The following is a 17,096-nucleotide window of genomic DNA, read 5'->3' as shown; positions in this document are numbered from 1 at the left end:
GTTCATGGTCTTAACCATGATTAAACTGTAATTGGCTTTCATGGCTCAAATAGTAAGCATTTCTGCTGCAAGTTTTAATATTGGCCTATAGAATAGGCTTTCTTTCATTTGAAAAGTCAAAAATTCATTATTTACTTCCATGAATGATGATGACAATTCTGTTCTTGAATAATACTTCTAGAAAGGGGTCCTGTTTTATATATATACTGTAAGTTTAGATAAGTATGTGGAAAGGAATTGCATCCACTAAATAAATTTTTGCCTTTTAAAAAAAATTCTATAGTAAACTGTAAGTCAAGATTTCTTTAATTATAATACTACTAACCAGTACATCATGACCAGTCTGATGATTTGGGCTTTTGTCATGAAACCTTATGGTCAATTTATTTAAAATGCCATACTTAATTTTACCTATACTTGTTCAGCAGAAATTTCTGCCATATTTGTTTTTTTTCATATTTGTTTTTTAACTTTATCTAAAATCTCTTGATTATTTTCACTTTCTTAGTCTAGTCTAACCAAAAAGGAGATGCAGAGAAAAGCATTCCTCTCCTTAAAAGCTCTAACAGAACTAGTTCTTCAAGTCAGTACATTGTAAACATTTATATTCAGCACAGCAAATACTGTATATTCTAGAGGTTCACAGATGGGGTTTCCTTCTTAAAAATAATTCCTGTGGTTAGCTAAACCTTCCTGGAGTAACTAATACATACAATACATTTTAAAGGAAGAATGAGACTTTTTCAAATGAAGTTGAGGAGGAGAAAAGCATACCAGTCACGGGAACACATGGAGAGGAAGGTACAAATACAGGGATGCTTCTGTAAGTGTGAGGCTCCTCTGTTCTCATGTCCCCGGGGGTCCTCGTGTAGGATGCATGTAAGGGTAAGTCAGTGATGGGTTGAAGATAAGCCAGTACAAGGTTCTAAGGTGCTATATGTCATACTGAAGAATTTGGCTTTTATTCAGACTGAATTGAGAATCAATGGAGACTTTTTAAATGGAGCAATGAAGGGACAAGAAAAAAGGCCATTAAGTTACCGTCAGGAAAACAGATTAGAAAGATGGGAGAATTAGGGGATCCCTGGGTGGTGCAGCGGTTTGGCGCCTGCCTTTGGCCCAGGGCGCGATCCTGGAGACCCGGCATCAAGTCCCACATGGGGGTCCCGATGCATGGAGCCTGCTTCTCCCTCTGCCTGTGTCTCTGCCTCTTTCTCTCTCTCTCTGTGACTATCATAAATAAATAAAAATTAAAAAAAAATAAAAAAAAAGAAAGATGGGAGAATTAGATTTGTTGCTATAATTCCAGGGGAAAATATTTGAGAGAAAATGAGGCCAAAGATGATGGCCAGTTTTTTTTTCAACAGAAAATTTTGATGGATAGTGATGCCGCAAAAGCAGATCAGTTACTTTTCAGAGATGTAATGGCAATAGGTTAAATGAACTTCTTTGACAAAGTGTTTTGCCAACAATTACTGTTATCAATAACTAGAAAATAATGTAATTTTGCAAGTCATTCAGTGAAAACACTTATCACAATAAGCCTATATAGCTATACTCAATTTTATATATACAGTTGATGAACATTACTGACTGCTGTTTATTTGAAAAGGACTAATTTATCTTCAAACCAAATAAAATTAACATCATTTTATTCAGAATTTTACCTTCCTTTCAAAATGAAAATTAAGAACAGCAGATATTATTCAAGCATTCAAGTCAAAGTAGAACTTTTGTTTGGTTGCCTGATTTACCTAATGGAAACAAAATTTGTGTCTTTAATATAAATATGTCTTAGATGAGCCCTTTAATATATGACAAACATCTTGGAATTTAATCTCTTATATTTAGAAATTTCCTGCCAAAAACCAGAAATTATAAATGGATATCTTACTTTTGAGAAACAAACTTACAAGGAAAATGAACGACTTCATTATAAATGTCACAAGGGTTATGAATACAGTGAAAGAGGAGATACTGTATGTACTAAACTTGGATGGATTCCAAGTCCTTCATGTAAAGGTAATGTTATATTTCTTTTCTATATGTTTTGCTGCATATTTTATAAATTGTCTTCATTCATATACTCCCTACAGTTAAGTAGTTTTTTTCTCACAATAGAGTATTAATATTTATAGGAGTCAACTATTGTAAAGATAATATACTTAACATTTTGTATGCAAGGCCCAAAAAGCAAGTCTAGAGGAGAGCCACGGCTATAACAGGCTTCCTAATTCCCAGGTATGTACCTTGCTCAGGTTGCTTTTGTAAAGCCCAACATTTAGCTTAAAAAAGTAAATTATATTAACACCAGATAAGGAAACTCTCAGCTGACAATGGAAGTAACTGGAGATTTCATTAATCCACAGGCCTAATATGAATCAATGGTGATGATAATGCTGGGGGAAAAACAAAACAAAACAAAAACACCTCTTTTAGGCTTCATAATTGAAGGATTTTGTTGCACAGAGCAAGAATCCATCCCAACTGTGTTTGGTGCCCACCAAAAGTTATGTCTGGGATATTGTGTTCTACTTAGCTTACCTCATTTTAAAAGAGTTGGGTCTCAAACTATCATGGCCTAGGAGAGAGAATGTAGATAGTTGAGTTTAGGAAATCATATTAGAAGAATAGCAAGAAGATACAGTTATAACACAGTAACAACTGTGTTGAGATTTGCAAACATTTATTGGAAAAGAGTAAGTCGTCTTCTGATGAGGGCTGCAGCAGTGTATGAAACAAATAATAAGTGCTATGAAATCAGAAGTCAAGTGCCCTTCTAAAAAGGTAAGTTTAAATAAATAAATAAATAAATAAATAAATAAATAAAATAAAAAGGTAAGTTTTACAGATACTGTCATACAGTGGGCCCGGGTAGGTGGGGAGATGGTGAGAAGAGTTAAACTCTTAAGAGCCCTTTGAACTTTTAATCGTATGATTCATAATTACATGCATAAACCTTGTTTAATGAGCCTCTTTTATAAAAACTAGAGTTAGCTTTTGAGTCAATTTTATTTTTTTTTAAATTGATTTTATTTGACTTTTTTTGTTTTAAGTAAGCTCTCCACACAACATAGGGTTTCAAATCACAAGACTGAGCCAGCCAGGCACCACCACCACCCCCTGCAAAAAAAAAAAAAAAAAAAAAAATATATATATATATATATAGAATCCACAAACAGCTCCTTGGAAAATATATCCTCTCACCTTCAGGCATTATTAAGAAAATATTTTAGAAAGAGGTTAATGAACACAAAACAATGATCACTCAAATTAGATCCCTGTTCAGCTGATGATGTGTGGAAATCTAGCTGTTTGTCTTCATGACATTCATGGTTCATACACAAAGAACATGGGTGCACAGGTCCCCTGGCCTTAACTTCTGCCATATGTTTTACTTTCAGAGCCCCACTCAAAATATTTAGATAAATTATCCATCCAGTCATCAAAATATAGACCGATTATTTTATATCAGTCCCCTTGTCCTGTATAAACATTAGAATAAATCATCATTCCAGGTTTCAATGAAGTTACTTACTTCAAAGTAAGACCTCAGAATCTGAATTCATTTTTTCTTCAACATAAGTTACAGGTTTTTTTTCCTATTTATGCTCATTCCAATGTAGTTCTGAAGGGACCCTACTCATTATATTAACTGTAAGAATCAAGGGATAGAGACATCATCTTTTCATGGCTTTTCCTTAATCAGCTATGGAAAAGGGAACATAAATAACACAATAGTTTTTCAAACTTCCTCCTTTAAGGGAAACATGTTATTTTACACTCATTTTATTGTCCTATGCAAGTCATAGGGTCATGTCTACTTCAAATGAATAGTGATATGCAATCCTTCTAACCATCTGGAAGGAAGAGACTTGCAATATTTGTAAACAGTCCTGATGAGAACCATAGATGCCAAGGAAGTTGAAGAATAGTTGGAAAAAATAGTCAAAGTGATATGTCATGAATTTATTACCACATATGGAATATGATGATGTATGTAATGGCTTTGGAGAAAGGAGATTCAAGAGTGCAGGGGGCACAGATACATCAGATGAGAGATATAGTGGTGGGACATGAGTGATATATGGTGGGAAGGATATCAGACTATACTCATTTTAATCCCATTTTGTGCTGTGATAGGAACAAAAAAATAATATCCACTTCCTTTATTTTTATGTACTTGATTATTTTAATGGGTAGTTATTTCTAAGTTATCTACATGTCCTTTTTTTTTTTGTTTTTTCAGAAGCACTATGTCCTCCTCCTAATATTCGAAATGGTGACTACACACCTAAAGCCACCAAATACAGAAGTGGAGATGCAATCACATATCATTGTAAAAGTGGCTTTTTTTCAACAATCTATGGAAATAAGGCAACATGTACTGATGTAGGCTGGGTACCTCTGCCAAGATGTAGTTGTAAGTTCCAATCATATCTTGACCTACTTCTTATTCTGAAATTGCTGTCTTTAAGACCCTTAAAAAAGATCCTATCATCAGAATAAAACAGACTTTGAGGTGTTAAACAATTATAATGAAAGGATTGATTAATTGATTGAGATATAATTGACATATAACATTATCTTAGTTTTGGCTGTACAACACAATTTGATATTTGTATATCCTTTGAAATAATTATAAACACAATTCTACTTAAATCCATCACCATACATAGTTACAAATTTTTTTCCTTGTGGAAAAACTTTTAAGATTTACTCTTTAACAGCTTTCAAATATACAATGTGGTATTAATAACTAGAGTTACCATGCTATACATTACATCCCTGTAATTAAATTATTTTATTATTGGAAGTTTGTACCTTTTGATCTCCTTTGCCCATTTCTCCCACCCCCCATGCCCTGCCTCCGACAACCACCAATCTGTTCTCCTTATCTAAGAGCGTGGTATTTTCAGATTCCAAATATAGCTCGTATGTTATTCGTCTTTGTCTGATATACTTCACATAGTATAGGGCCCTCAAATCCATCCATGTCATCACAAATGGCAATATTTCCTTCTTTTTTTTTGGCTGAATAGTATATATACTTTTTTTTCCTTATGCATTCTTCCAACAATGGACATTTAGATTGTGTCTACAGCCTGGCTATTGTAAATAATGCTGCAGTGAACATGGGGTACATATATCTTTTCGAGCTAGTGTTTTCCTCAAATAAATACCTGGAAGTGGAATTGCTCGATTATATGGTAGTTCTATTAATTATTTGAGAAATCATACTGTTCCACAGTGGCTGCACCAATCTACAACCCCACTAAAAATGAAGAAAGGTTCCCTTTCCTCTACAACCTCACCAGCACTTGTTACTTTTTTCTTTTTGATGACAGCCATTTTAACAAGTGTGAAGTAATATTGTGGTTTCAATTTTCATTTCTCTGCTGAAAAGTGAAGTTGAGAATCTTTTTTATGCCTGTTGGCCAATTTGTATTTCTTCTTTAAAAAACGTCTATCCAGATCCTCTGCCCATGTTTTATTCAGATTGGGCTTTTTGATGTTATTGAATTGTATGAGTTTTTATTTTTTTCTGCCTTCCTACCTTGTTAGCAGTGAAACCCTTTCTCTCTGTAGCATTCCAGGTGTTCTCTCTTTAAATCTCAGGTTGAATTCTTAGGTTTTCAGGATGGTTTGAAAGTTATCTAGGTAAGTTGGGGGGCCAGGTGAGGTGAGGACCCTTCTCCTCCACCATCTTGCCCCACCTCCTCAAATTGTATGAGTTTTTAAATATATTTGGGATATTTACCCCTTATCGGTTATATGATTTGCAAATATTTTCTCCTATTCAGTAGGTTGCTTTTTCAGTCTGTTGATGGTTTCCTTTGTTATGCAGAAATGTATAGTTTAATGCATCCCCACTTGTATAGTTTTGCCTATGCTGCCTTTGCTTTGTGTCAAATCTAAAAAATAATTACCAAGATCAATGTCAAAGGAACTTATCCCTTATGTTTTCTTCTAGAAGTTTTATGATTTCAGGTCTTACATTCAAGTCCTTAATCCATTTTGTGTTAGTTTTGGTATATGGGGTAAGTGGTGGTCCAAATCATTCTTTTGCATGTGGCTGTCCAGTTTGCTCAATGCCATTTATTGAAGAGACTATCCTCTCCCCACTGTATATTTTTGGCTTCTTTGTCATTATCTGACCTTATATGTGTGAGTTTATTTCTAGCTCTTTATTTTGTTCTTATTATTCTATGTGTCTGTTATTATGCCAAGGCCATAGTTTTGGTTACTCTAGCTTTGTAACATAGTTTGAAACCAAGAAATATGATGCCTCCAAGTTTGTTCTTTCCCAAGATTTTTTTTGGCTATTTGGACCCTTTCATAGTTCCAAGCAAATTTTAGGATTGTTTGTTCTATTTCTGTGAAAAATACCATTGGATTTTTGATAGGAATTGCATTGAAACTATAGATTACTTTGAGTGGTAAGGATATTTTAACAATAGTAACTCTTCCAATCTCTGAACATGGACTATCTTTCATTTATTTTATCATTGTCTTGTAGTTTTCAGGGTGCAGATCTTTTACCTCCTTGGAAAGATTTATTCCTAGATATTTTATCCTTTTTGATGCTATTGTAAATGGGACTGTTTTCTTAATTTTTCTTCCTGATAGTTTATGATCAGTGCATAGAAACACAGCAGATTTTTGTACATTGATTTTGTATCCTGCAACTTCAAATTCAGCCATCAATTCAAACAAGTTTTGGTGGAGTTTTTAGGGGTTTCTGTGTATAATATCACATCATCTGAAAAGAGTAAAAGTTTTATTTCTTCCTTTCTGAGTGGATGCCTTTTAATTCTTTTTCTTACCTAATAACTCTAGGCAGGACCTCTAATACTATGTTCAATAAAAGTCGTGGGATTAAGCAATCTTATCTTGTTCCTGGTCTTAGAGGAAAAGCTTTTCACTATTGAATATAAAGTTGGTGTGAGTTGGTCATATACAGACTTTATTACAATGAGGTATGTTCCCTCTACACCCACTTTGTTGAGAGTTTCATCATAAAAGATGTTGAATGTTATCAAATGCTTTTTGTGCACCTATTGAGATGATCATATGATTTTTTAAAAGATTTTATTTATTATCTATTTCTTTATTTATATATTTTTAAAAAAAGATTGTGTTTATTTATTCATGAGAGACACAGAGAGAGAGGCAGAGACACAGGCAGAGGGAGAAGCAGGCTGCATGCAGGAAGCCTGAGGTGGAACTCGATCCTGGGGTCCCCAGGATCAGGCCCTAGGCTGAAGGCGGTGCTAAACCGATGAGCCACCCGGGCTGCCCAATCATATGATTTTTAACCTTTATTTTCTTAATTAGTTTATCACATTGATTTGGGATGTGAAACCATCCTTGCATCCCTGGAATGAATCTTACTTGGTCAAAGTGTATTATCCTTTTAATGTATTGTTGAAATCAGTTTGCAAATATTTTGTTGAAGATTTTTACATGTATTTTTTCAGGTATTGGTCTGTAATTTTCTTTTCTTGTAGTATCCTTCTCTGGTTTGGGTAGCAGGGTAACACTGGCCTCAAAAAATGACTTTCGGGGCAGCCCAGGTGGCTCAGCGGTTTAGCTCCGCCTTCAGCCCAAGTTGTGATCCTGGAGGCCCCGGATTGAGTCCCATATCAGGCTCCCTGCCTGGGACCTGCTTCTCCCTCTGCCTGTGTCTCTGCCTCTCTCTCTCTATGTATCTCATGAATAAATAAATAAAATCTTTAAAAAAATGACTTCAGAAGTGTTCCACCAGTGAAGCCATCTGATCTTGGACTTTTGTTTGTTAGGGGGTTTTTGATCCCTGATTTACTCTCCTTACTAGTTATTAGTCTTTAGGATTTTCTGTTTCTTCATGACTCAGTTTTAGTAGGTTGTATGTTTCTAGGAGTTTATCCATTTCTTCTATGTTGTACAATTTATTGGTGTATAATTGTGCATAGTAGTCTCTTTTGAGCCTTTATATTTCCCTGGCATCAGTTGTATGTCTCCTTTTTCATTTCTGATTATAGGTGTGTGTGTGTGTGTGTGTGTGTGTGTGTGTGTGTATTTTTTTCTTGGTGAATCTAGTTAAAGGTTTGTCAATTTTGTTTTTATCTGGGGATCCCTGGGTGGCTCAGTGGTTTAGTGCCTGCCTTGGCCCAGGTGTGATCCTGGAGTCCTGGGATCGAGTCCAACATCAGGCTCCCTGCATGGAGCCTGCTTCTCCCTCTGCCTGTGTCTCTGCCTCTCTCTCTCATGAATAAATAAATAAAATCTTAAAAAAAAAAAGAAAGAAAATCAACAAGGAGACACTGACATACAGTGACATTTTTGACCAGATGGACTTAACAGGCATACACAGAATATCCATCTAAAACTATCAGAATACAAACTCTTATTAAGTACACATGGAACATGCAGGGAGCCCGACTTGGGACTCAATCCTGGCCCCCAGGATCACACCCCAGGCTGAAGGCGGTGTTAAACCTCTGGGCCACCGGGGCTGCTCCTTGTTGATTTTCTGTCTGAATGATCTGTCCATTGATGAAAGTGGGAGTATTAATTATTGTATCACTGTCTATTTCTCCCTTTATTTCTGTTAATATTTGCTTTACATTTTAGGTGCTCCTATGTTGGCTGCTTCAAATTTACAAGTATTTTATCCTCCTGTGGGATGAACTCCTTTATGTAATGCCCATTTTTGTCTTTTATTACAGTCTTTGTTTTAAAGTCTATTTTGTCTGATTACATGTATGTACACTAGCTTTTTCTTTTCTTTTTGCTTTTCTTTTTTTTTTCTCGGCTTTCATTGCATGGGATGTCTTTTTCTATCCCCTTGGTCTATGTATCCTTACATCTGAACTGAGCCTCTTGTAGGCAGGATATAGATGGGTCCTTTTAAAAAAAACAACACTCTTGATTAGGGTGTTTAGTACATTTACATTTAAAGTAGCTTGTTTTTTTTTTCAAATATTTATTTATTATTTATGATAGACATAGAGAGAGAGAGAGAGAGAGGCAGAGACACAGGAGGAGGGAGAAGCAGGCTCCATGCCAGGAGGACTCCAGGATCGTGCCCTGGGCCAAAGGCAGGGCGCTAAACCACTGAGCCACCCAGGGATCCCCTAAAGTAATTATTGATAGTGTGTACTTATTGTCATTTTGTTACTTGTTTTCTCACTGTTTTGTAATTCATCTGATCTTTTCTTCTTTTCTTGCTTTATTCCTCCATGATTTTATTGTTTTCTGTCAGTAGTATGCTTAGATTCCTTTGTCTTTAACTTCTGTGCATCTACCAAAGGTTATAAGACTTACATAAAACAACTTATAACAGTCTACTTTGACTTGAAAAGAACTTAACTTTGACTGTATTCTAAAGCTCTACCATTTTATGCCCCCCATGCTCATATTTTTGATACCACAATTTACATGTTTTATGTATCCTTTAATAAATTATCAAAGTTATACTTATTTTTACTCCTTTATCTCTTTAAACTCACTAACTTTATAAGAGATTAACCCTTACATTATATATTGGCCTTTACCAATGAGATTTATACATTTATATATTTTCCTGTTAATAATAAGCACCTTTTTGCCTCTCTACCACCATCTTTTTGAATTCATAAATACAAACCCTACTGGCCACTAGGGCAGGCAATCACAAAAACCAGGGTGCCAGATGCAAAAACTGGACACCAGATGTGTGTGTATGAGCTCCCTTCTAGGAGATACCAGCACTCTGGGGTGCAGCAAAGAGAGCTGTGGTTTCTGGAAGGTCTCCAGAGAGGATTATGGTTGGCTCTTAGTTTAATTAGAAGCCTGCCTCTCTGGCCTGTTATAAAGATAGGCTAATAGGCCTCTTTCACAGAAAAAGTAGATTCCTTAGTCTCCTGCCTCTCTGCTGTGCCCTGCAGTGGTAGCTGATTTGGAATGCTTTCTCCATTTGTTACAGTCCTATGAGATCACAATCATAGGCCCAACTGGCCACCAGAGCAAAGCAATCTAGAGGTATACCGTAGCTGACAGCCACAAAAGCCAGGGCACCATAGAAAAGTATAAACTCCTTTACTGCAGATACCATTGGCTTAGAGCGACGCAGAGGATGATCACAAAGTTGGCACCCACTGGCCTCTATCCCCAGAGAACACCTAGGTAGGCCCCTAGATGTGTGCCAAACTAGAAACCTGCCCCTCAGTCTGAATTCTTTCATAGGAAGACTGAGATCATAGTTCAGTTTCTATCTGCAGTGTACCCCAAGGGTGGTAGCCAACCCTCAACTGTCTGCGTTTCCCACAATCCTGTGGGACCTATGAATGTAAGCCTCACTGGCCATCAGATCAAGGAATGTTCTCTGGGTAGCAGCAACAAAATGCAGTGCACCAGACATAAAAACTGGGCTCCAGATCCTTGTACGAACTTCCTTCTCGCAATGACCAGTGCTCTGGAGTGCAGCAGAGGGAGGACCTGAAATAGTGCCTATCCTCCAAGGTCTTTGTAAAGGAGTATAGTTGTCCTTCAATTGTTTAATTAGAAGTCTGCCCCTCACACTACAGCAACAAAGATTACTCTAATAGGCTTTTTCTACAGGAAGATGGGTACTTCAGTCTGTGACTCTCTCCTGTGACCTGGGAGTGGTGTTCTGTTAAGAACTCTATTTGTTCCAGTCCTTTAGGACCTACTGAACACGACAACCTGAGATCTAAAGGAGTCTCCTGGGTAGCAGCTGTAAAACTCAGGGAGTGTTTAAAGAGGGGTTTTCCTTTCCTGGAAATACCAGTGAGCTGGAATGATCAGAGGGAGGGCATAAAGATGATGCTTGCTGGCCTATGTCTTTGTTTGTTTGTTTTTTCAAGATTTATTTATTTATGAGAGTCATGGAGAGAGAGGCAGAGGCAGAGGCAGAGGCAGAGGGAGAAGTAGGCTCCCTGTAGGGAGCCTGACGTGGAACTCAATCCCAGGATCCCAGGATCATGACCTAAGCCAAAGGCCGATGCTCAACCACTGAAGCACCCAGATGCCCCACAAATCATATATTTCTTAAAGAAGATTCTGAAAGATCCCAACTTAGAAACAACTTGAGAAGCGTGGTGCCCCTGGACTCTGTCTTAATTTTTTTTAAGATTATATTTATTTATTCATGAGAGACACAGAGAGGGAGGCAGAGACACAGGCAGAGGGAGATGCAGGCTCCCTGCAGGGAGCCTGATGCGGGACTCAATCCTGGGACCCCAGGATCACACCCTGGGCCAAAGGCAAGTGCTAAACCGCTGAGCCACCTGGGGATCCCTGGCCTCTGTCTTTAAAGAGAGTTTTAGTAAGCTCCTAGATGTGTATAAAATTTAATACTTGCCCCTCAGGCCAATGCTTTAAGATAGGCAAATAAGTCTCTCACAGAAAATCTGGGTACTTTTCAGTTGGCTCCCTCTATGTGGGGCCCTGGGGTGGGTGAGTCCATGCATGTGGACCCTTTAAGAACTATTTCTCAGTTAGCTGCTGCCTGTGGTCTTGTGAACACAAACCCCATGGCTTTCAAAGCTAGATGTCTTGGAGCTTGTCTGTCAGGTCCCGATCCTAAAATTGGGGTGCCAGATGTAAGGTTCAAATCCTTCACTCCTCATGGAAAAGATTGGGGTTTGGCTCTCCAATTGGAACCCTCCCGATTGTGAGTCATCATGCTGGGGATGAGGTTTATGATCAGATTGCGTCTCAATTCCTTCCTACCCACTTTAATGTGGGATTTTTTCTCATTTGCCCAATGTGTAGGAATCACTCAGCTAGATTTGGGAGGGTTTTTCAGAGAAAATTATTCCATATGTAACTGTAGATTCAGTGTGCCCAAAGGGAGAGGTGTATTCAGGATCTCCTACATCTCCATCTTAAACCACTTCCATAAGGAAAATATTTAATCATGATTATGGTTGGCTTATGGAAATTGAAGATCCAGTCCAACTATATCTGGACCTCAGCAAGGTTATTCCACAAGGGACCTTATGCAGTTCTTGTGGACAAGATGGGGAAATTGACCAGTTAGATGGTTTATGAGATAGTTGGTAATTTCATTAAATAAACTTACCCAAGTATCAGATTCAGGACTTTGTTCTCAGGCCTATTTCATTACTTATTTCTGTTACCAATTAGTTTACCAACTAGTAACTCCAACTGGAGTTACTCAGGTGATAATGATAGTGAATCTGCATTAGCACAGATTCATCATTCAAAAAGAATCCAATATGCTAGGTTGAATCTAATAATATGACATTTAGTAGAGATAACCAAAAAAGATCCTGGCCTTAGATCAAAAGAATCAGCTGTACAAGTACAGACAAATTAGAAATGTTTTTAAAATTAGTGAATATTTGGGGTGCCTGGGGGGGCTCTATTGATTGAGTGTCCAAATCTTGATTCTAGCTCAGGTCTTGATTTCAGGGTCATGAGTTGAAACCCCACACTAGGTGTGGAGCCTACTTAGAAAAAAAATGAGTGAATATTTTATTCAATTTTGAAATTAGTTTGAATCAAAACTATGACAGAACCATCAGTATTGTTAGTGAGACCACAACTTGCACTGATAGAAGTCTAAGGTAGAATGAGACTGTTGTAAGTCTTGCCAATCACAGTGCTGATCAAACATATATGAAATAGTGTATTTGCTTCAGAGATGATCTTGTTAGAGTATAAAAACATTTAAATGTGCCCAGATGAAAGAGAAAGATGGTAAGGGGTGTTCATGTCTGTCATAATAATAATACCTACTTTTAATTTTACCCCCTTTGTATACCCTTTGAAAAGAAATCTCAGCAGGCTGTTTTCTTTAACTGATATCCTTTGAAACACCATAATAGGTGAATAGCCATAGTTGTTCTGAAATCAGACCACCATGACTCAAGTCTCTCCTTGACAATTTCATAGCTAATTCAGTTGAGTTCTTTATGACTCACCTCTTGCAAATCCAAAGACTGAAGCTTGCTTGAGGTAGAATTATTGTTAAATGGCGCACATCTTGATGTATCATGATGAAATTAATTCAAGGGTAAAGAGAAAATAATCTAAATCTTTATTTTTTTTTAAATTTTTTTAAATTATTTTTTTTCTTCATTTATTTATGATAGTCACACAGAGAGAGAGAAAGAGAGGCAGAGACACAGGCAGAGGGAGAAGCAGGCTCCATGCAGGGAGCCCGATGTGGGATTCGATCCCGGGTCTCCAGGATTGCGCCCTGGGCCAAAGGCAGGTGCCAAACCACTGCGCCACCCAGGGATCCCTAAATCTTTAAAAATTAGTAGAGGAAAAAAAAATCCTAGATTTTTAATCTCAACATTGGAAGCTTCAAAAAAACGGAGGGAAGTCTATCAATGAAAGTTACGGATTGTAGGCCAAGAATCTATACCTAGAGAAGGTATCATTTACAAATATTAATTAGAGGAGCACCTGGGTGTTTTTTTTTTTTTTTTTTTTTTTTTTTTTTTTTTTTTTTTTTTTTTTTTGAGCACCTGGGTGTTTAGTTAAGCATCTGCCTTCTGCTCAGGGCATGATCCTGGGGTCCTGAGATCACTGGGGTCCCTGCTCAGCAGAGTCTGCTTCTCTCTTTGCCCTCCCCCAGCCGTTGTGTGCTCTCTCTCTCAAATAAATAAGTAAAATCTTTTTTAAAATCTTTATTGAAGGGCAGCCCTGGTGGCGCAGCGGTTTAGTGCGGCCTGCAGCCCGGGGTGTGATCCTGGAGACCCTGGAATCAAGTCCCACATCGGGCTCCCTGCATGGAGCCTGCTTCTCCCTCTGCCTGTGTCTCTGCCTTTCTCTCTCTCGCTCTGTGTCTCTCATGAATAAATAAAAAATAAAAAAAATCTTAAAGAAAATAAAAAAAATAAAAAATCTTTATTGAAGAAAAACAGTATATGCAAGGATTAAAATTGTATAATCCACATAACAAGTCTACAGAAACTACTGGAAAATTTCTCTAATCAAACAAAAAAGAAAATGTGAACTTAGGGAGATGAACATGGTAATGAGTGTGTGTGTGTTGCACAAGGCTTTTTATAATCAAATCATTTTATGGAAAAAAACTAGTACTAGTCTGGTATTAAAAGTATTAGATTGGGGGATCCCTGGGTGGCGCAGCGGTTTAGCGCCTGCCTTTGGCCCAGGGCGCGATCCTGGAGACCCGGGATCGAATCCCACGTCGGGCTCCCGGTGCGTGGAGCCTGCTTCTCCCTCTGCCTATGTCTCTGCCTCTCTCTCTCTCTCTCTCTCTCTCACTGTGTGCCTATCATAAAAAAAAAAAAAAGTACTAGATTATCTTTAAATCATCAACGAAAAGGAAAAATTTTTCTAGAAAAAATATGTAAATGTGTTATAAACAACATAATACTTAAAGATATATATCAAAAATATTCAGTATATAAGAATAACTCAATAAAATACAACTATATTATACCTCAATAAAAATAGGACATTTGGCGTTTAAAAAGAATCAAACTATAATGGCATTAAATATTCACTTTTATTATAAAATATACATATTATGACATATTTGAAAGCTCCTGATATATATGGTATATATGACATAATATGTAAATATGACATTTTCAAACATCTCATGTACATGATAAATACATATTATGATATTATATGAGTTACATTATATGATATATATGTCATATATACCATATATAGTATGACATGCATGACATTTTTAAATACTTATATATGTCATATGTATCATATGTATGACATATTTGAAATACCTCATTCTCCAATTAAAATTGGACATAACAATCAAATGTTCACCATAATCTTAATTAACTATTTGGATATTAAGAAATATTCTCAGTACATTTCTCTGATTAAAAAGAGGAAAACTTGCTTCAGTGACTGGTTTCAGGCATTAATAAGAATATTATTTTTCTGTATAATGTGGTGAGTGAAAAATTTTTGTGTTTCTCTATATTTCTTACTCTACTTATAATAAACAGAAAAATAAATTAATGAATGTTAATCTACAAAAAAATCCCACTATCTCCCTACATTTAGTTGGTTTGATTAAAAAAGGCAGAGCTCTAATTTCTAATGAGAACAGGAAAGAAAAAGAAGATAGATGATATGAGCAATAAAATCAGTACCTTAATCTCTCAACCAAGATTCTCATTTAATCAACCAGACCTAAAATATACATATTCAAGAATCTATTAAATGGTCTGTACAGTTTAATCTGTCAAGACTCCTTGTAAATATACCCAAAAGATATAATTTTAACTTCATTACCAATCACCTCATCAGATATCCCAGTCATCTGACTTTTATAACTTTTCTTGTCCTAGAAACACAAATGCAATGAGCAAACTGATGTTAACAAGAGGATATAATTCACCAATGAAACAATTAATTTCTAATTTGATTTTTTTATTAAGGTAAAACATTTATACTGCTTTTGTTTGTTTTGTTTATATTGCAAGTGAAGCCTTGTGATTTTCCAGAAATAAAACATGGAAGTCTAGATGAGCGATATAGATCATACTTTCCAGTAGCTGTAGGAAGAAGTTTTTACTATCACTGTGATGAGGATTTTGTGACTCCTTCAGAAAGATACTGGGAATCCATTCATTGTACACCAGAAGGATGGATACCAGAAGTACCATGCCGCAGTAAGTAAACCTTTTTATAATTGTGTATGTGTAAATATTTCAAATAGTAGAGGGGATAAAACACGTTAGTGACTATAATTTAGCCTTGTATGACAAAAATAAGGCCTAGAGATGAATTTTATGAACAAAAAGACCAATACAGGTTTTCCCCTTTATGAGGAGCTCTCCATAAAAATCCCATTAGAGATAAAGATAGCTTTCCCAAAACAATCTATATCATTCACACATATTTTAATTATAAAAACTGAAGATAAATAATACTGAATATTGTTTTTTTTCTTTTTATGCCTTTGTAGTAGCTTTAGTTTTTCTTAGGTTATATGTTATTTTTGAATACTTAGGCATTATAGTTTAAACATTGTACAAATAGTTTTTAATTTACTATTTTTACTGAATTTATGGTTTTTCAAAAATTTTTGTTCATTGTTCTTATGATTTTTAGGAAGATGTACGTTCCACTATTTGAAAAATGGACAAAAGCCACAGAGAAAAAACTATTACCAAGGTCAATCTGTAAGAGTTAACTGTAATAATGGTCACAGTCTTCAAAATGGGCACAATATAATGACCTGTACAGAGGATGGTTGGTTCCCTCCTCCCGAATGCGTTCCTCTCAGTAAGTAAATGGTCTGAGATCCCAGTATATTTATGGTTTTCTAACCCTCATCTATATTAACTATAGCAACATATTTATATCAACTTTTGTATTTCCACTAATGGATATACTTAATTTTTTTTGCCAACTATGTATGAGTGGAATACAAAACTTCTTAATACATGTATAGAAAATAAATGCCTACTGATTAGTATTAGTCAAGAAAACAAGGAAAGAACCATAAAGGAAAAACCTGTAATAATAGTGATGCCACCAGTGGAGGGATGAAGATGGCAGTGGAGTAGGAGGAACCTAGGCTTGCCTTGTCCCATGAATATGCCTAGTTAACTATCAAATCATTCTAAATACCCCAGAAGTTGACCTAAACACTGGCAGGATAAATTCCACAACTAAAGGTCGAGAAGAGGCCACATAGAAGAAGTAAGATGTACAGAGACTCGGTTTGGGAGAGAAACGGGTTGTGGCCACTGAGGTGCGGAGAGAGCTGTGGTTACAGAGAAAGGTAAGAGACAGATTTGACGCAGAAGGGAGTGCATAGGAAAAATGAATCACCATAGCGATTGTCTTGAAAAGTGAGAGGGGTCAAATTTCCTAAGTTCTTATAACCAGTGGGGCTTAAAGCCTGGGCTTTTAAAGGTCAATGTGCTTGGCTCTGGGATAGCTCAGTTCCAAGGGGGAAGTTTATAGCAATACTGGCCTACCTCAAGAAGGAAGAAAAATTTCAAGTAAACAACCTAAACTTACACCTAAAGGAGCTAGAAAAACAACAAGAAACAAAACCTAAAACCAGCAGAAGGAAGGAAGTAATAAAGATTAGAACTGAAATAAATGATCTAGAAACTAGA

General features: G+C 36.4%; 1 protein-coding gene across 1 annotated transcript in view; it reads left to right on the top strand.

Moving 5' to 3' along the window:
• CFH (complement factor H) overlaps positions 1 to 17,096 on the top strand; it is a 77,388-nt gene that overhangs the window by 26,207 nt on the left and 34,085 nt on the right. Inside the window, exons 6-9 of the mRNA XM_038586088.1 lie at positions 1,852 to 2,022; positions 4,250 to 4,423; positions 15,447 to 15,635; positions 16,078 to 16,251. Of these exons, the coding sequence (XP_038442016.1) occupies positions 1,852 to 2,022; positions 4,250 to 4,423; positions 15,447 to 15,635; positions 16,078 to 16,251 (708 nt within the window). The remainder of the gene's footprint in view (positions 1 to 1,851; positions 2,023 to 4,249; positions 4,424 to 15,446; positions 15,636 to 16,077; positions 16,252 to 17,096) is intronic.

This window comes from Canis lupus, chromosome 38, assembly GCF_011100685.1.
Source record: "Canis lupus familiaris isolate Mischka breed German Shepherd chromosome 38, alternate assembly UU_Cfam_GSD_1.0, whole genome shotgun sequence".
Classification (NCBI taxonomy): domain Eukaryota; kingdom Metazoa; phylum Chordata; class Mammalia; order Carnivora; family Canidae; genus Canis; species Canis lupus.
Note: the sequence above shows the minus strand (reverse complement) of the source record. Positions and strands in the feature narration are given on the sequence as shown.